The 14441-nt window shown below is 43.7% G+C and overlaps 1 protein-coding gene across 1 annotated transcript in view; it reads right to left on the bottom strand.

Annotated features, from left to right (window-relative positions):
* Positions 1 to 14441, bottom strand: part of LOC105939562 (dynein, axonemal, heavy chain 2) — an 84524-nt gene that overhangs the window by 38761 nt on the left and 31322 nt on the right. Inside the window, exons 30-48 of the mRNA XM_021308219.2 lie at positions 13812 to 14029; positions 13423 to 13515; positions 13214 to 13339; positions 12983 to 13093; positions 12704 to 12898; positions 10066 to 10172; positions 9555 to 9744; positions 9235 to 9415; positions 9027 to 9154; positions 7798 to 7950; positions 7517 to 7642; positions 6433 to 6651; positions 4477 to 4594; positions 3228 to 3364; positions 2961 to 3098; positions 2670 to 2828; positions 1823 to 1975; positions 459 to 550; positions 148 to 343 (exon numbers count right to left, since the gene is read on the bottom strand). Coding sequence (XP_021163894.2) covers positions 148 to 343; positions 459 to 550; positions 1823 to 1975; positions 2670 to 2828; positions 2961 to 3098; positions 3228 to 3364; positions 4477 to 4594; positions 6433 to 6651; positions 7517 to 7642; positions 7798 to 7950; positions 9027 to 9154; positions 9235 to 9415; positions 9555 to 9744; positions 10066 to 10172; positions 12704 to 12898; positions 12983 to 13093; positions 13214 to 13339; positions 13423 to 13515; positions 13812 to 14029 — 2840 coding nt within the window. The remainder of the gene's footprint in view (positions 1 to 147; positions 344 to 458; positions 551 to 1822; positions 1976 to 2669; positions 2829 to 2960; positions 3099 to 3227; positions 3365 to 4476; positions 4595 to 6432; positions 6652 to 7516; positions 7643 to 7797; positions 7951 to 9026; positions 9155 to 9234; positions 9416 to 9554; positions 9745 to 10065; positions 10173 to 12703; positions 12899 to 12982; positions 13094 to 13213; positions 13340 to 13422; positions 13516 to 13811; positions 14030 to 14441) is intronic.

Below are 14441 nucleotides of genomic sequence, written 5' to 3'. Positions count from 1 at the left end.
CAGGTACAGGAAAATCTCAATAAAATACATGGAAAATTTACAGGTTTAAGACGTACCAACCCTTAGCTTTTGCGTCACATCTTCAAAAAAAATTAAATAAATAAATAAATCTGAGGTTTTATTCAATACAATATAAAAGATACTAACCTGAGCAGACATGTTGATAGTGAGCGAAGTCCACTTTTTGCCCAAGCCCTGCAGGACGCTTTGGGCCACGGAGGTTTTTCCAGTCCCCACGGGTCCAGTGAGCAACACCGGGTGCTGGTTCAGCACCAGAGCCTGAACCAGCAAGTTATAGCGGACTGTGTCCACCGTAGGAACCATGATCTTATAGAACGGAGCACTGCAGGGGAGTGATATATGTAGCGATGTATGGAACCGGTTTATTTTCACTAAATCAAAAACACCGGACGCAGCCAAAGGGGCTCAGGGTGAAAGTGGTGCAGCGAGATACTCACGAAGGATTGTAGCGCCAACCTTTTGGGAGCTGCTCTTCAAAAGAAACCCAGGCTTTATTCTTCGAGTCCACGTAGTACTCAAAAATCGTGTCCTGAAAGAGTTTCCCATTGAAAGTCAGTACAGCCATGGAACAAAGAAAGTACGTCGGATCTAGAGTTATAGGACATTACATCCGGACACATTAAAGATTGGCTTTCTACAAGTTCTGCAAGTCACCGGAGGAAGCAAGGAATGAACAAAAACACCAGTCAGATCCAGTTGAAAGTAATTTTTAGAAAACTGTTCCCATATTTAAGACTTTTTAAAGTTGAGAGAATATTTAATTGAAGACTTTTTTAAGACTGGATATTGTTTCATTTCTTTTATATATAAATACTAAGCCAGAAAAAAAACTGTGTGGCTTTTAGAACCACCTTTAGCACCAATAACTCTCAGCAGCTGATTTCTGCCCAACTTCATCCGTCTCTCACAGCTTTTCGGAGGAATTTCTGACCACTCTTCCTCACAAACAAAGCTTCATCGCCCAGTTTCAGCCAAGCTTCACATTCTGGACAGAATGGCGTCACGTTCTGCTCTAGTACCTTCTCTTTTGTCAACTCAGGGGCCGCAAGGTTTCCAGGTCTTGTGGCTGTAAAACAAGCCCAAATCAACCCCACCACCACGTTTAACTACTAGTATGAAGTGTTGGTGCTGATGATTCTTTGTTTGGCCTGCTAAAGATGGCGGTGTGCGTTCTGAGCAAACATCCCATACCCATTCAGTTTGTCGCTAATTGTTCTCTCATGCAGTTTACCAGTTCCCGTGCTAATCCATAGTCTGAGGTGAGTTTTATTTGTTTTATTGCAGGGCTTAATCTCAACACATTCACTTATCAGGAATTTTGTCAACAGTGCTAAATGTTTTCTGCTGACTAATCTTTCTGTGTGGCGAAGGACTTTATTGTATTGCATTGTGTCCATGCACACACGTACACTTCAGAGCAGCAAATTGCTAAAAAAAAAAAAAAACTCCTGCTTTAACAGAGATGATCACGCTGATGATGATTTAATGGTTTAATCAAAGTATTCAAATCCGTGTAATAACCAGATCAAGGATGAGATTCAGATGTTCCGTTGTTTATTATTATAGTGGCAAAATTATGGCGAAATCAGAACAAATGCTCTAGATATCTGTATTCTTGTGGCAAGAAATGAAGCGCAGCCACGCACCAATGTTTTCTGTCTTTCCCCTCTCTCAACGATCACACCTTATATTTAACGCCCTTCAAGTGACGTTGCCGCTCGGTACACCCCGGAGGACGCGTGCTGGCAACCGAAAATGAAACTTTGGTAACATGTTGGGGAAGCAAGACGTGTTTCTGCACCTTGACAGGAAAGGTGATGTCTATCGATCGCAGGTAGTTGTCCACCTTCTTACGTCCGTCCTCGTCTAAGGAGGCGCAGACGGACCAGATGAGGCTGAAGGTGAACCAGAGCTCCACCACCCTGCCCAGGTTCCCAGTGTCTGAGGTATTCACCTGAAAATAGACCCAAAAAAGAAATGCGCCGCTCATTTCACACATGCCGGAAGAGGAGGGAAGAGAGAGAGAGAGGAAGGAAGAGAGAGAGAGAGAGAGAGAGAGAGAGAGAGAGAGAGAGAGAGAGAGAGAGAGAGAGAGAGAGAGAGAGAGAGAGAGAGGGAGACAGAGACAGAGAGAGAGAGACAGAGAGAGACAGAGAGAGAGACAGAGAGAGACAGAGAGACAGAGAGAGAGAGAGAGAGAGAGAGACAGAGAGACAGAGAGAGAGAGAGAGACAGAGAGAGAGAGAGAGAGAGAGAGAGAGAGAGAGAGAGAGAGAGACAGAGAGACAGAGAGAGAGAGAGAGAGAGACAGAGAGAGAGAGAGAGAGACACAGAGACACACAGAGAGAGAGAGAGATAGAGAGACAGAGAGACAGAGAGAGAGAGAGAGACACAGAGACACAGAGAGAGAGAGACAGAGAGACAGAGAGAGAGAGATACACAGAGACACACACACAGAGAGATATATAGAGAGATAGAGATATAGATAGATATATACACATATACACACATATATATATATATATAGACATATATATACACATATACACACACACATATATATATATATATATATATTATATATATATATATATATATATATATATATATATATATATATTATTAACACTACAATAAGACAGATGTACCCCGTTGGTGGGCGTCGCCAGGGAGTCGTAGAGGCGGCAGAGGGACGTGACACCGTTGAGTTCAGTGATGGGGATCAACTCCTTACAGTTGGTCTTCTTAAAGTTCAGAGTGGACTCCAGAAATTTATCAAACGCATGTTTCAGATGTTCCGCTTCAGCCTGGGAAGAAAAATAAATAAATCCCCCACACAAAGATGGTCTGAAAAAGCGCTTGACTATTCTAGAGGCTCTTAAGGTCCTGCATTAGATGTTGAAGGGAGGTTGGGTTCATTGTGAGTGAGCGTTCAGTACTTTGTCTCGCTTTTCCAGCCAGGACTGCACAAACGGCTTCCATCCGAGATCAACGTAGTCGTTGTAGACCATTCCACAGCGGGACACTGTAGCCGGAGAGGCCATGGCCAGGTTCTCCACTTCAAACAGGAGAGACACCTTGGACAAAAGAAACGCCAAAACGATATGTCTGTGCCTGCACTCACAGTCTCCCTTAGTGTGGAGAAGCAAAATGATAATTCAGCTCATTTTATGAAGGTAAACCCACTGGCGTTGTGGTGTTCTCACCTCCTCAGGCATGGAGATTCTCTCTCCGTTTATGAGCGTGAGCACTTTGTTGTCGTCCATGACAGAGTTCATGCTCTCAATCCACAGCGTGTCCACAGGCCCATCGAACACGATCCACTTCTCGTCGCACTTCTCGTCTTCAATGGGGAAAAAATGTGTTTGTGGGGGACAATAGAGTTAGGGTCATGCTTGAGGGGCTGGGTTGGATTTGATGACTTTTGAGATCTGTGGAACTGTTAAAGGCTGGTGTGTGTTTTCACGTTAGCTGCGATGCATAGCCTGCTGAAGTTTGGACAAACGCACACTAACGCTGGTGGGTTGAGCTAAAGCTTTGTTGTGGTGGGATTAGAACCAAAGAGGGTTTGTGGATTTTTGGGAGGTTTAAAAAAACAAACAAACAAATTATTAATGAATTAATTAACTTAAGTGAACCACATTTCTCAAATTAAATCCGGGGACACCTCTGCCTCGTCAACGAGAAACCAAATGCTGTCATGATGGATTAAAGGAACTGATCTGGAGGGGAGGGCAGATTCATAAAATGCTGAAAATGGGAACATTTGCAGGTCACCTTTAGCCGAGGTCAGGTCATCCATAACTGTCCTTAGGGGATGTGTAGTCACTCTAAACTAGCTAATGAACTAACTAGCTACCTAGCATCTCACTTTTTGGAGAATTTCCCACAGCAGAAGACCCCGACTATCCTCTCCACAGACACAAAACTACCCCTTTAACTCAGTAAGATGTACGCTGAACCAAAAAAATGAAGATTTCCTGCTGTAAAATGCAGGAACCACATGCGGAAAAGGAGAGGATGATAAGATATTTTAGTTGCAATGAAGCCCAGGAGTTTGACAAGCTCACTATAAGTACCCTACCATCTTTTTCTGTGAGGGCTTTTTGCTTCATCAGAAATTACAAAGACGGTGAATGAAGGGTCGGCGAGTCCGTCGTTGACCCTTTATTCAGCATTACCCCTGCTGAGCGTCACATTTTCCCAGAGAAAGCGCAAAGGAACCCTTTTCTAAATATCCTAGCCACATTTATTATCTGTTGCGATGGATCTTTACACATTTACGGTCTGCCGTTAGATATCGCCACCATAAAAACACTCTTCCATTCAAAGAATGGCCTTGGCCATGTCGCACACTGACCCAGCTGGAGTTTTAGAGGTGAGAACTGGGTGTTCAGTCATTATGTATTCTGTGTGAACATCAGTGTGCGTGCGTGTTTTATCTGATAGATGTACCTGCACAGGCCGATCTCATGATGGAGGACAGCACTCCGTCCGTCCACTCGTTAGTAGAAAGGTCGTTTTCTCCGTACAACTCTCCAAGACTGATCGACTTTGGGTTCAGAGGAAAGGCCTGTGGAGATAAAAATAAATAAATAAATAAAAACTCCTTAACTGAATATTATTACCAACTGTCTGCCGCACGTTCAAAAATAAGGACACGTAGCTGATAAAAATAATACACCTATAGCGGCCTTTGAAAAACACGCCTGTGATCGTGGAGGTTTCCTGCTGTCCGTATTACTCTCTACCAAACGCTGTGCTTTTAAGCGCAATGCGCGCTGCAGGGATTTAGAGTTCTTTGGCAAGATTTTCTAGATAATTTCACCCATTTTGTCTTTGTTTTTATATTAAAAAAATCTAACTATTCAAGATTCAACTTTCCAGATTTTGAATTTGTCTGAATTCACAGAGAATTTCCAGAGTATACGCTATTTCTATGGTGGGCAACTTTGAATATGGAACCTGAATAAACAGCAAGCAGGCAAGGACGGATGGAAGGGAGGTAAGACACAGGAGAAGGAAGAAAAGGCGAGCAGGAAGAAAGAAAGGAGAGAGGGATTAAAGGAAGAAGAATGCAGCAAGGACAGGTGTGTCGACGCCACCACCAGGGGGTCTCTGTTTTGGTTTTTAGGCTGGATCCCTCTCATGAGACATACCTTGGCCCAGTGAACTCAGGTTTGGCACGCTATCCATTTTCACACATCTCCTATTTACAAACTAGCTGAACATGTTTTTTTTAATGTTTAAATGAAAAAAAAAAAAAAAAACATTTCCTTAAAATACTGCCACCTTGTGGCGTCTCCTTTTATTTTGTTGCAGATGGAAAGAAAGGAAAGAACCAATGAAGGAGATGTAAAGAGGGATGGCTGTAGGGATGCAAGAAGGGAAAGAATGGAGGCACATGATAAGGACAGAGCTCTGGAAAAATATGTGTACTTATGATTATTATTTTTAAATACTGGTGATGAAGTCAAATTACAGACTTCTCCGTACTGACCAGTCATCCCACGGTCAGCTCCTGCCGTCTACATTCATCGACCGTTACCTGTCCTGCCAGACTCCGCCTTCACTACTGACAATGAACTTTTCGGAACCTTCTGTGTCGGCTTGAATATCGGGTTCTCCACGTACGATCGTTACATCCTGAAACAGTGAGTGAACTGGTTTTTAAGAAAAATGAACCAGTATTTGACAGGGAAACGGAAGTAGCTGAAGACGTGGCTAAGGTCACTGCTGGGGGACAGTGTAGCGCGGGGGGGGGGGGGGGGTGTTTCGGGGGGACGGGACAGCCCTGCCGTACAAGCAGCAGAGTAACAGATGTCTGCTAATAATGACGCAGTGACTCGAACTACAGCCAGGATACTGGAAGGATTTCTCTCCAGCGGGGATGTTTATAATGCACGAGGGGCTGTATGAGCCATAAACCTGGGAAGATCGAGCTGAGCGAGCAGCTGCCGTCTCCCGGTGACCCAGACTGGTATGTGTTGTCCTTTGTATTATTTTTAATTGGTAGCGTTTTCAGTGTTTAGCTGTGAGACAGATCTGTCTTTGTGTTTAAAGACTTCATCCATTCGGCTCTAAATGCAATTAAACAATGTGCTTCGACCAAATTACCTCTGTCCAAACGTCACGATTTCTGTGAAAGTAACACAATACTTAATTCGTTCTCAGAGAGTAACCTTACTTGTCCTTACTTGAGTTTCCTCTCCTTTCTTCTAGGTATGTTAGGGGATGAAATCTGTGATAGGGTCTTATTGATTCACGGCTGAAAACTGCTTAGTTTTTTTTATTTTCAGAGTAGTAACACTAACACACCAAGGAGAGCCATCGTGGCGTCAACCGGTTTTGGCCCCCGAAGCAGAAACGCAGACAGGACATGGCCGTGACATGCCGATGCCTGGGACTTACGTGAACGAGCTCAAAGCCAGGCTCTCCTTTCTGCTTCATAGTGGTGAGGGCCTGCTGCAGGATCCTCCAGGTGACGCTCTTGCCGCTGCCCGTCTTGCCAACCAGCATGGAGGAGTGTCGAGAGTTTTTGGTCTCGTAAAGTTGAATGACTTTAGTCACCGTGAAAGGAGTGACCTGCAAGCCACTCCGCCGAACCTCTGCCTCGATCGCGTCTTTCAGCTGCAGGAGAATGGCGACATGGGACAAAAAGGCAGGGTTTGGTGATGCTGGGCCTGGTTTAGAGAGGCACTGAGAAATCAGCTGGTTCTCTGGTTTTCAGTTGGATCGCCTGCGACAGACGATCAGGCCAGTCGCAAACTGAAAAACAGGATCATCTCCAAACAGCGAATTCGTAAGCACTAACAGGTTGCACTTGCAATCATTGTCTGATGTTGACGCCATTACCGAGTAAGGAAGACCAAAAGTTGGCTATTTTTCTTCGACAATTAGGTTAAATGAATAAAGAGAGCAAGATGCTCAGCAGATAACAGGAAGGCTGAATATATTGCTGAGAAGTTGCTGTTAATCATATTGAGCTTTCAATTCTCAGCCTATCAGGGAACATGCTGGAATTAGAAATGCAGACAACCTACTGACAACCCTGGAGAAAATGTCAAGGGAAAAACACAAAGTGAATCCTGCTTTTGTAATGCCGGCACTGCTAGATGCTAACAAAAAAAGCTGAGAACGTCTTAAGATGTTAACTGATCTTTTTGGCTTAGTTTGATCCGTTTTCTCCAAGAAAATCTGACGTCGTTGCTTTAAATACTGAATGACCGCTCACAGCAACAAGGCTAAAGCTAAATTATCCCCAGAGCTATTTCTTGGTCTTTTTATACGGCAGCACGTGAACATGAATAGAATCTGGATCGGCAGGTAAAAGCTTCATGGAAAACATTCTGAAAATACATGTTCTTGTCTTTGTTTTTAGACGAGGATATATTCTTTTGGTTGTGACCAAGCCTTTACTTATTTAATAGACACCGAGCAACAAGGACTGAAAAGAATGCAGCTTTTTAGTTTAAAGCTACTCTGAACGACGTACCTTGCCGTAGTCTATTGTCAGCGTTTCCACAGCAGGGAACAAGTCCTGGATGACCCCGTTAAACAGTGGGAGATCTGCAGAGGTCAGTTTAGCGATGTTCATGTCCTTCATAGCCATCAGAAGGATCTGAGGACAGACATAGTCAGCCGTTATTCGTCTTTATGTTTCTTTCACATTATGTTTATATGTGTGCGTCTTTTTGGAAAATTGCGAGAACCAAGGACGAGAAACATGATTCTGTTTAGAAAAAAAAAAAAAAAAAAAACCTGTCGGAGACTCACTTCCTGATCTGCAAGGTTGGGGGAAAGGCGCCGTTTCCTTCCAGCGTAGCGAAGCAAGGAGGTGAGCGCGCGAAGACCAAAATCATAATGGTCCTGTTTGGAGAGCTGCTGCACTGCCAGGGAGTACAGCGTGAATACCTTCTTCGCCAGGAGCTAGAAGTCAAACACAAAGGCAATAAAGAAAGACGATAAATAACATGGCAATAGTTTATTTTGCTTCAAAAGGAAGATCATTACCAGAGGCAAAAATATGAATGAGTCACTTTTACAAACGATTAGTCAGCTGGTTTCGCTTCGCTGATGCTGCCTCTGCATCCAGAAGTTCTGAGTTTTTCATAGTTTCACTTATCCACATATTTTATCACCTGAACTAAAGAAAGTGGTGTCTTTACTCTGGTATATAGGACAGGACCTATATTTTATGTGATGGATCAACACGAGGTAGTGCATAGTTGTGAAGTGGGAGGAAAACGACCTCAAGCTAAAGAGATCTGAAAATGATGGCCTGCATTTATATTCAGCACCCCTATAGTCTGATAATCTAAGTAGAATCCAGCCCATCTAATTGCTAATTTTGTTTTTAGGATCCGGCTATGCGTAATTTCATCTCAGCATAAATCCAGCTGTTCTGCGCGGGTCTCAGCCTGGCTGTCATGAGAGAACGTTAGTGCACAAACAGCCTCATGAAGACCAAGTAAGTAGTAGTGAAGAGGTTTAAAGCAGAGTTTTGGCTATAAGACGATATCCCAAGCCTTGACCAATCCATGATCTGAAAACGGAAAGAAGTTGTGGAGCAACTGCGAACCTACCAATGAAAACATTGGCAGCCCCAATGACCCATCTACGGAGGTCTAACCATCCCTTTCAAAACTAACTTTGAGCAGATTTGAGTCACACTTCAGCGCCCCCCAGTAAGGCTGGTTTCTAATTCTTCATGTTATTCTTTTAATACCTTTGCAAGAGAAAGAAGTCAGACTGAGCGCCAGGAGCACGGGGGCTTGGCTTGGCGTCGTGAAAGGGTGCTGCCCTACGTGTTCCTGAGGACATGTTTTGTTTTGGATTTTCACGGAGCAATCGGTTAAAGAGAATCTGATGTGAGAGCGATAAAAGCTGTTTAGATTTGCGTTATAAGGCATCTGAGTTGTAAGACAAGTGTGGACATTTAGTTGCTTCGGGACTTTATTCTGCTTACCTGGCCACCTGGTGCAAACGTCCCATAAGTACAGTACCTTACAGTTTTTGAAGCCTTCTCCAAACAGCAGGATTTCAGCGATCAGGGTAGAGTCTGGCACCACCATGGAGATGGGTCTGAACATGGACTTGAGGTTGTCAGGAAGCTCCGTGCGGCCAGCGTACCCTGGTGCCACACAAAGTGTTTTCGTTACCCTGATAGGGAGAAAGTCCCGACGGTTGCTCGGCGTAGCTCTGTAGGCCTACCGGGATTCATGGTGATGAAGACGCCACACGAATGGACCAGCTGGATCTGCTGCCCTTCAAACTGGAACAGAGACATCCCAGCCGAGAGGGCGGACAGGATGGAGAGGATCTGCTGGGCCACCACCGACAGCACCTCGATGTTGATGCGGTTGAACTCATCGAAGCACCCCCACGCTCCTGTCTGCTCGGAGCACGCCAAAGGCAGCGTTAAAACGTCACGTCACAAAGGGCTGTTCGAACAAATAGATCTCTGCCCACAAAAGCCTCCGCGTCCAAGTCATCATTGTGTGTTTTTATGGCTGGATTTGAATCTCCCTGACCTGAGCAAGGCCGGAGAACATGCGTCCCATTGACTTGTAATCCAGTCCTTCGGAGCAGTTGACGACGATGACATACATGCCCAGGGATTTGCCCAAGTCCTTCACCGTCTCCGTCTTCCCTGTGCCGGCTGGGCCTTTAGGAGAGCCGCCGCGATGGAGATGGAGCGCCGTGGTCAGAGTCATGTAACACCTGGACGTGATCAAACGCGGACATTCACACCTACAGTCCACCACTTAAAGAAGCTCTACAGCAAAAAAAGGCAAAGACAGCGTAAACAATAGACTACTGTGTTTCCACTTGCATGGGTTGCAGTGGATTGTAGCAGCGAAAGTGTGCACAACTACACAGAGCCGTGGATTAAAACAAGGGATGACGCCACAGTGAAATCCTGAAAAGACCATCTCTCCGATGCCGTGGGTTCATGTTTCATTAAGGGCTCTAATCCGACAGCAAACCCATCTTTTCTCCTGGCTGGTCCCTGCTGTAAGTGTAAGCGTTGTGAACTGTGACCTGTCCGTGAGTGGAGTGATGACCAGCCGTCCAGAGTTTCCCAGGTATTCGTAGCCGTATTTAAACTGCGTGTTGGTCTGGCGGATGAAGCAGTCGTGAACTTCAGCCTGGGGGTGAAAAACCGCCACGTTACGTTGGTGTTTTCTCTGTCTGCCCGCAGCAGTCCACAGAGGGCAACGCTCTACCGCTACATGTTCGGTAGAGGTGGCCTGGTAATGTGGACTGCTTGCTTAATTATTCCTAAACTTCATGAGTAATCCTAAGAATGTTTAGTGAAAAATCCTGTACGTTTTATCACATCCTTACTCCAATGATTGCTCTTTATTTTCAGCCTATTGAACCTTTCAGGTGCATCATATAATTTACAGAGGCAAGATTTTGCAACTGCGCAACAAATGATCTGTGCATTTTATTACAAAAGGTGGAAAAACAAAACACCTCAACCATGAATTCAGAAGATTTGTAATCTGATTTCTTGACATGCCAAGATATTGTGGAGGAAGAATTTCTGGGCTAAGAGGATAATATTAAAGCTAAATTCTCTGGTTCTGGTATCCCTGATCAGTTCTTCTGTTTTTTTTATGATCAGTATCCAAATCTAACCAAATTCAACTGCTGACGTTGGATGTTGGTGATGTTGGTGTACTGTACATCCAGATAACCACATTTTGTTATTCCACAACAATCAAAGGGTTTTATCACCCTTTATAACACTAGGGCTGTGAAAAAAAATTGATACAAAGATTAATATCAATCTTTTTTAAAACAATTTAATATCGATATTCTCACTTTCAATATCAATATACCTCCTAACCCCAAGGGGGTGCTATTACAGCGGGCCATTACTGTTGACAGAGAGGAAGTACAAGTAAGACGAATTTGCGGAATGGCCGACAGGATTTTAGAAGCGCCTTCGTCCCTAAAATCAGACGTTTGGGCATATTTTTGGTTTCTGTGGTACGTTAAATGCATTGAACCAAATGCACTTTATTTTCCTGTTAATATATCAGTATTCAATAAATCGAACATAAATATAATATTTGGCTGGTTTTGTTGATTGAATGACTTTGAGCATTCATTTGAAAGTAATAAATATCAATATTGGAGTCAAATCAAATCAAGCTGAGCTATGTTATGAAAATATATAATCATTTAAATGATAATAGTGTATTTTTATTGGCCCTCTTGAGATCAGATTAAGCTGTATGCGGCCCCTAAACCAAAATGAGTTTGACACCCCTGGCCTAGATGATACCCACCCCTGATGTTCACACTAAAAGAAAGACAGTAATGGCTGCTGCAGCACACCGTTTTTTGTGTTACAGCCTCAGGGCTGCAGTGCCTCTACTTTTTTCTGCTCTGTCCTGTCATCTTGTGGTTCTTTTTAAGGATCAAGGACACCTGGACAGCACCGCCCACCCACCAACTGAAGATAATTAGGATAACACAGACTGAGGCTCCATCCAAATCAGGTAACGACTCTTTAGCCAAAGCAGAAGTGCGTCAGTGGTTGTCATGACAAGTGCAGGTAGGAAAAGGATCCTCTATGCTTCCTCCCGGTGCTAATTTAGCATAGAAACCTGGCGTTGTCCTTTGTCGGCACTAAGGAACTAGAAGGAATCCCACAATCCTTTGCATGACATGATGTATCAGCACAGCCACCTCATGGAAATCAACAAAAATGTCTAGACAGCAGAGAGCGCGCACATTGTATTTCATTTTGGAAAGACTGTAGGCCCGGTTTTGACTCGCATCATCCATGAGCATTTCCGTCAAGTCATGACGTCGGAGTTAAAGGCTGTCTGGAATCAGCAGAGCAGTACAAAGCGCCTTTCCTTTTTGTTGTATTTAAAACCATTTGCGAGCTTTTGAGCATTTTTAAAAATAAAAAGTAAACGGATTATTTTTTAAACAATCTTTCTTTTGTCCCCGTCATTTATGCCGTTAACGAGCCAGGCGTAAAAGTCTGTCATGCAATCTGCTCCATACCCAGTATGCAGCTGAACATGGCTTGTTTAACCGTATGACGTTCAGTTTACGGTCTGAGGATAAATATCAGAACATTGCAATTGCTTTTCTCGCCAGGCTACTTTGTGGTTGTGCTGCTGGGACAAAGTATCTTTCACTGTAAAGAAACAACGTGTTTTTGTCACCAAAAAAAAAAAGGACCAAAGCGGGAACCAGGCGAAGGCAGGTGCATGTTGAAGAAATGATATTAAATGGCAGTAAATTACTGATTACACAAGGAAACCAAACAGGGCACGGAAACAGGACGACGCAACCACGGAAGAACAAAAACACGGAACTTAAATACAAAGGCAAATCAACTGAAAAAAATGCTCAACACAGGTGAGTCCTATCAACTAATTAACGCAAGATCCAAGGATCCTGACAGTTTTAAGTGAAAAACAGCTTTCTTTTCCAGTGGATTGACTTTGTCCGCCCTTTATTCATATGAAACCTCTGCAGCAGTCCCTGTTGAACCAGCACCTTGCTCTCCAATTTGGCAATAATAACTAGCTTCAGGGACCACTTGTTTTCTCTTTGTGTCTATTGTAGGTATACTGTCTGTATATATCTGAGCTGTATTAGAGTATAAATAGCAAATTGTGGCCGATGGTCTAACGTCTCGCCTCACCTTGTCCTTTTCCCAGTACAGTCGCAACTGGCAGAGCCACTCGAACGAGTTGACATCATTGCAATCACTCTTGGCCAGCTTGTCAATAACATCCCGAGCGTGCACCTCGACCGTGACCAGTGCCACCACCTTCAGACGCAGGATTTTGGGCAGGTCGCCACAGATCATCTCCGAATAGCTTTGGAGCATAGAGACCTGCGAATGACGGTTGGTGCGTCAACATTCAGACGCAATGCACGCAAAGCATCCACAAATACCAAAATGGGCTTCCCACGAAACCTGTTTCTTCTTTAGGGACTTCAGGGAAGATTTGTCAGCTCTCTCCTTGTTGATGGCCAGGGATCTGGTGACCTCGGACGTCCACTTGATCTGGCTCGCTGTGATTACCAACTAAGACAGGAAGAAAACCAGTTTAAAACCTTGGATGTTTATGCTTGACGGGAGTCTCTTAGCCATGCAGGTAATCAGACATATGAGGCCTGGGGATGCAGAAGCTAGATGTAAATGTACCTGTCCTGGCCACTGTTTGACCCATTTGTCTCGTGGTCCTGTAACCTTCCTTAGATCGCCAATGCAATCGAACAGATAGGCCTTCAGAGTCCTCCGCATGATCTTCTCAATGTCACACAGCCAACGCTAGAGGTAAACACCGATCTGTTTTAAAATCCGAGCATTACTACAAAAAGCATCTTCTAATTACTAAAACCAGTCGTGTTTACCTCCACTGGCTTGTCCAGCTGCATTGGTTTGTTGAAGGCAATGAACTCCCCGTCTGCTGAGTACATCCCGTCGGTTCTTTGGTTGTTATATTTCTGCAAAACACATGAGGAAAACCGTGACCGTTTCTGATTCTTAATTTTTTAAGTGTGATGACAATGCTATAATTTTCCCCCTGATAACCGCTTTAAGAGTATCCCATAATATCGGGGGAGATACTTCTCCATTGTCATTGAGATCTAGAAAAAAAACTATTTTTTTCCTGTTTGAACCATTGGTTATTAAGTAAACCTGAATTTAGTTTCCATATATTATTTCTTTTATGTAAGCCAAGGTCCACTGTTAAATATACAGGCAGAATTAGACCTAAACGTTTTTATGCTGTCTCCACCTTGTCAAGCTGGAGCCTCTTGATGTTGTCGAAACACTTCTTCATGTGAGGCTGCATGGCTTCGGGGTTCTGGGACTGTCCCAGGATCTCCAGAACGTCGTCGTTTGACAGGAAGTAAAACCTCGGGAAGATCTGCCTCTTGGTCTCCAGGTATATGTCTAAGGCCTTCAGGATTTCTTCTAGCTTGGTGCTCATGTCGGACAGATTCTCTAGCAAGCCTGACAGAAAGACAGGACAGGGTACGATCACTGAAAACACATGTTTGCATCTTCGGTTTTAATGCCAACACTACTTTTTAGGATGCGTCTAACTCCAGATCTTAGTTGTTGTACTTTTAAAAGTAGATATTCTGACTTTACATTAGACTCTGTTTCCCTCATTTCGGTCCATTATATCTATTTGCTACATCCCAGAATAACAACGTTGTTTTAGAAATTGTCTTATTAATTTCTTTGGAAAGTCATCTGTACACTGTGACTTTCTCCTGCATTGTTTACATTTCAATTGTTCACTTTAAATCACTGCTGCACCTTATACTGTAATTTAAATTTACTGTAATTTACAAGCTGTATGCAACGAAATTTCGTTCTGTACGTTTTGTGCATACAAAATGACAAATAAAGTTGTCTA

This window comes from Fundulus heteroclitus, chromosome 19 (genome assembly GCF_011125445.2).
Source record: "Fundulus heteroclitus isolate FHET01 chromosome 19, MU-UCD_Fhet_4.1, whole genome shotgun sequence".
Lineage (NCBI taxonomy): Eukaryota > Metazoa > Chordata > Actinopteri > Cyprinodontiformes > Fundulidae > Fundulus > Fundulus heteroclitus.
This window is presented reverse-complemented; position numbering and strand designations above follow the sequence as displayed.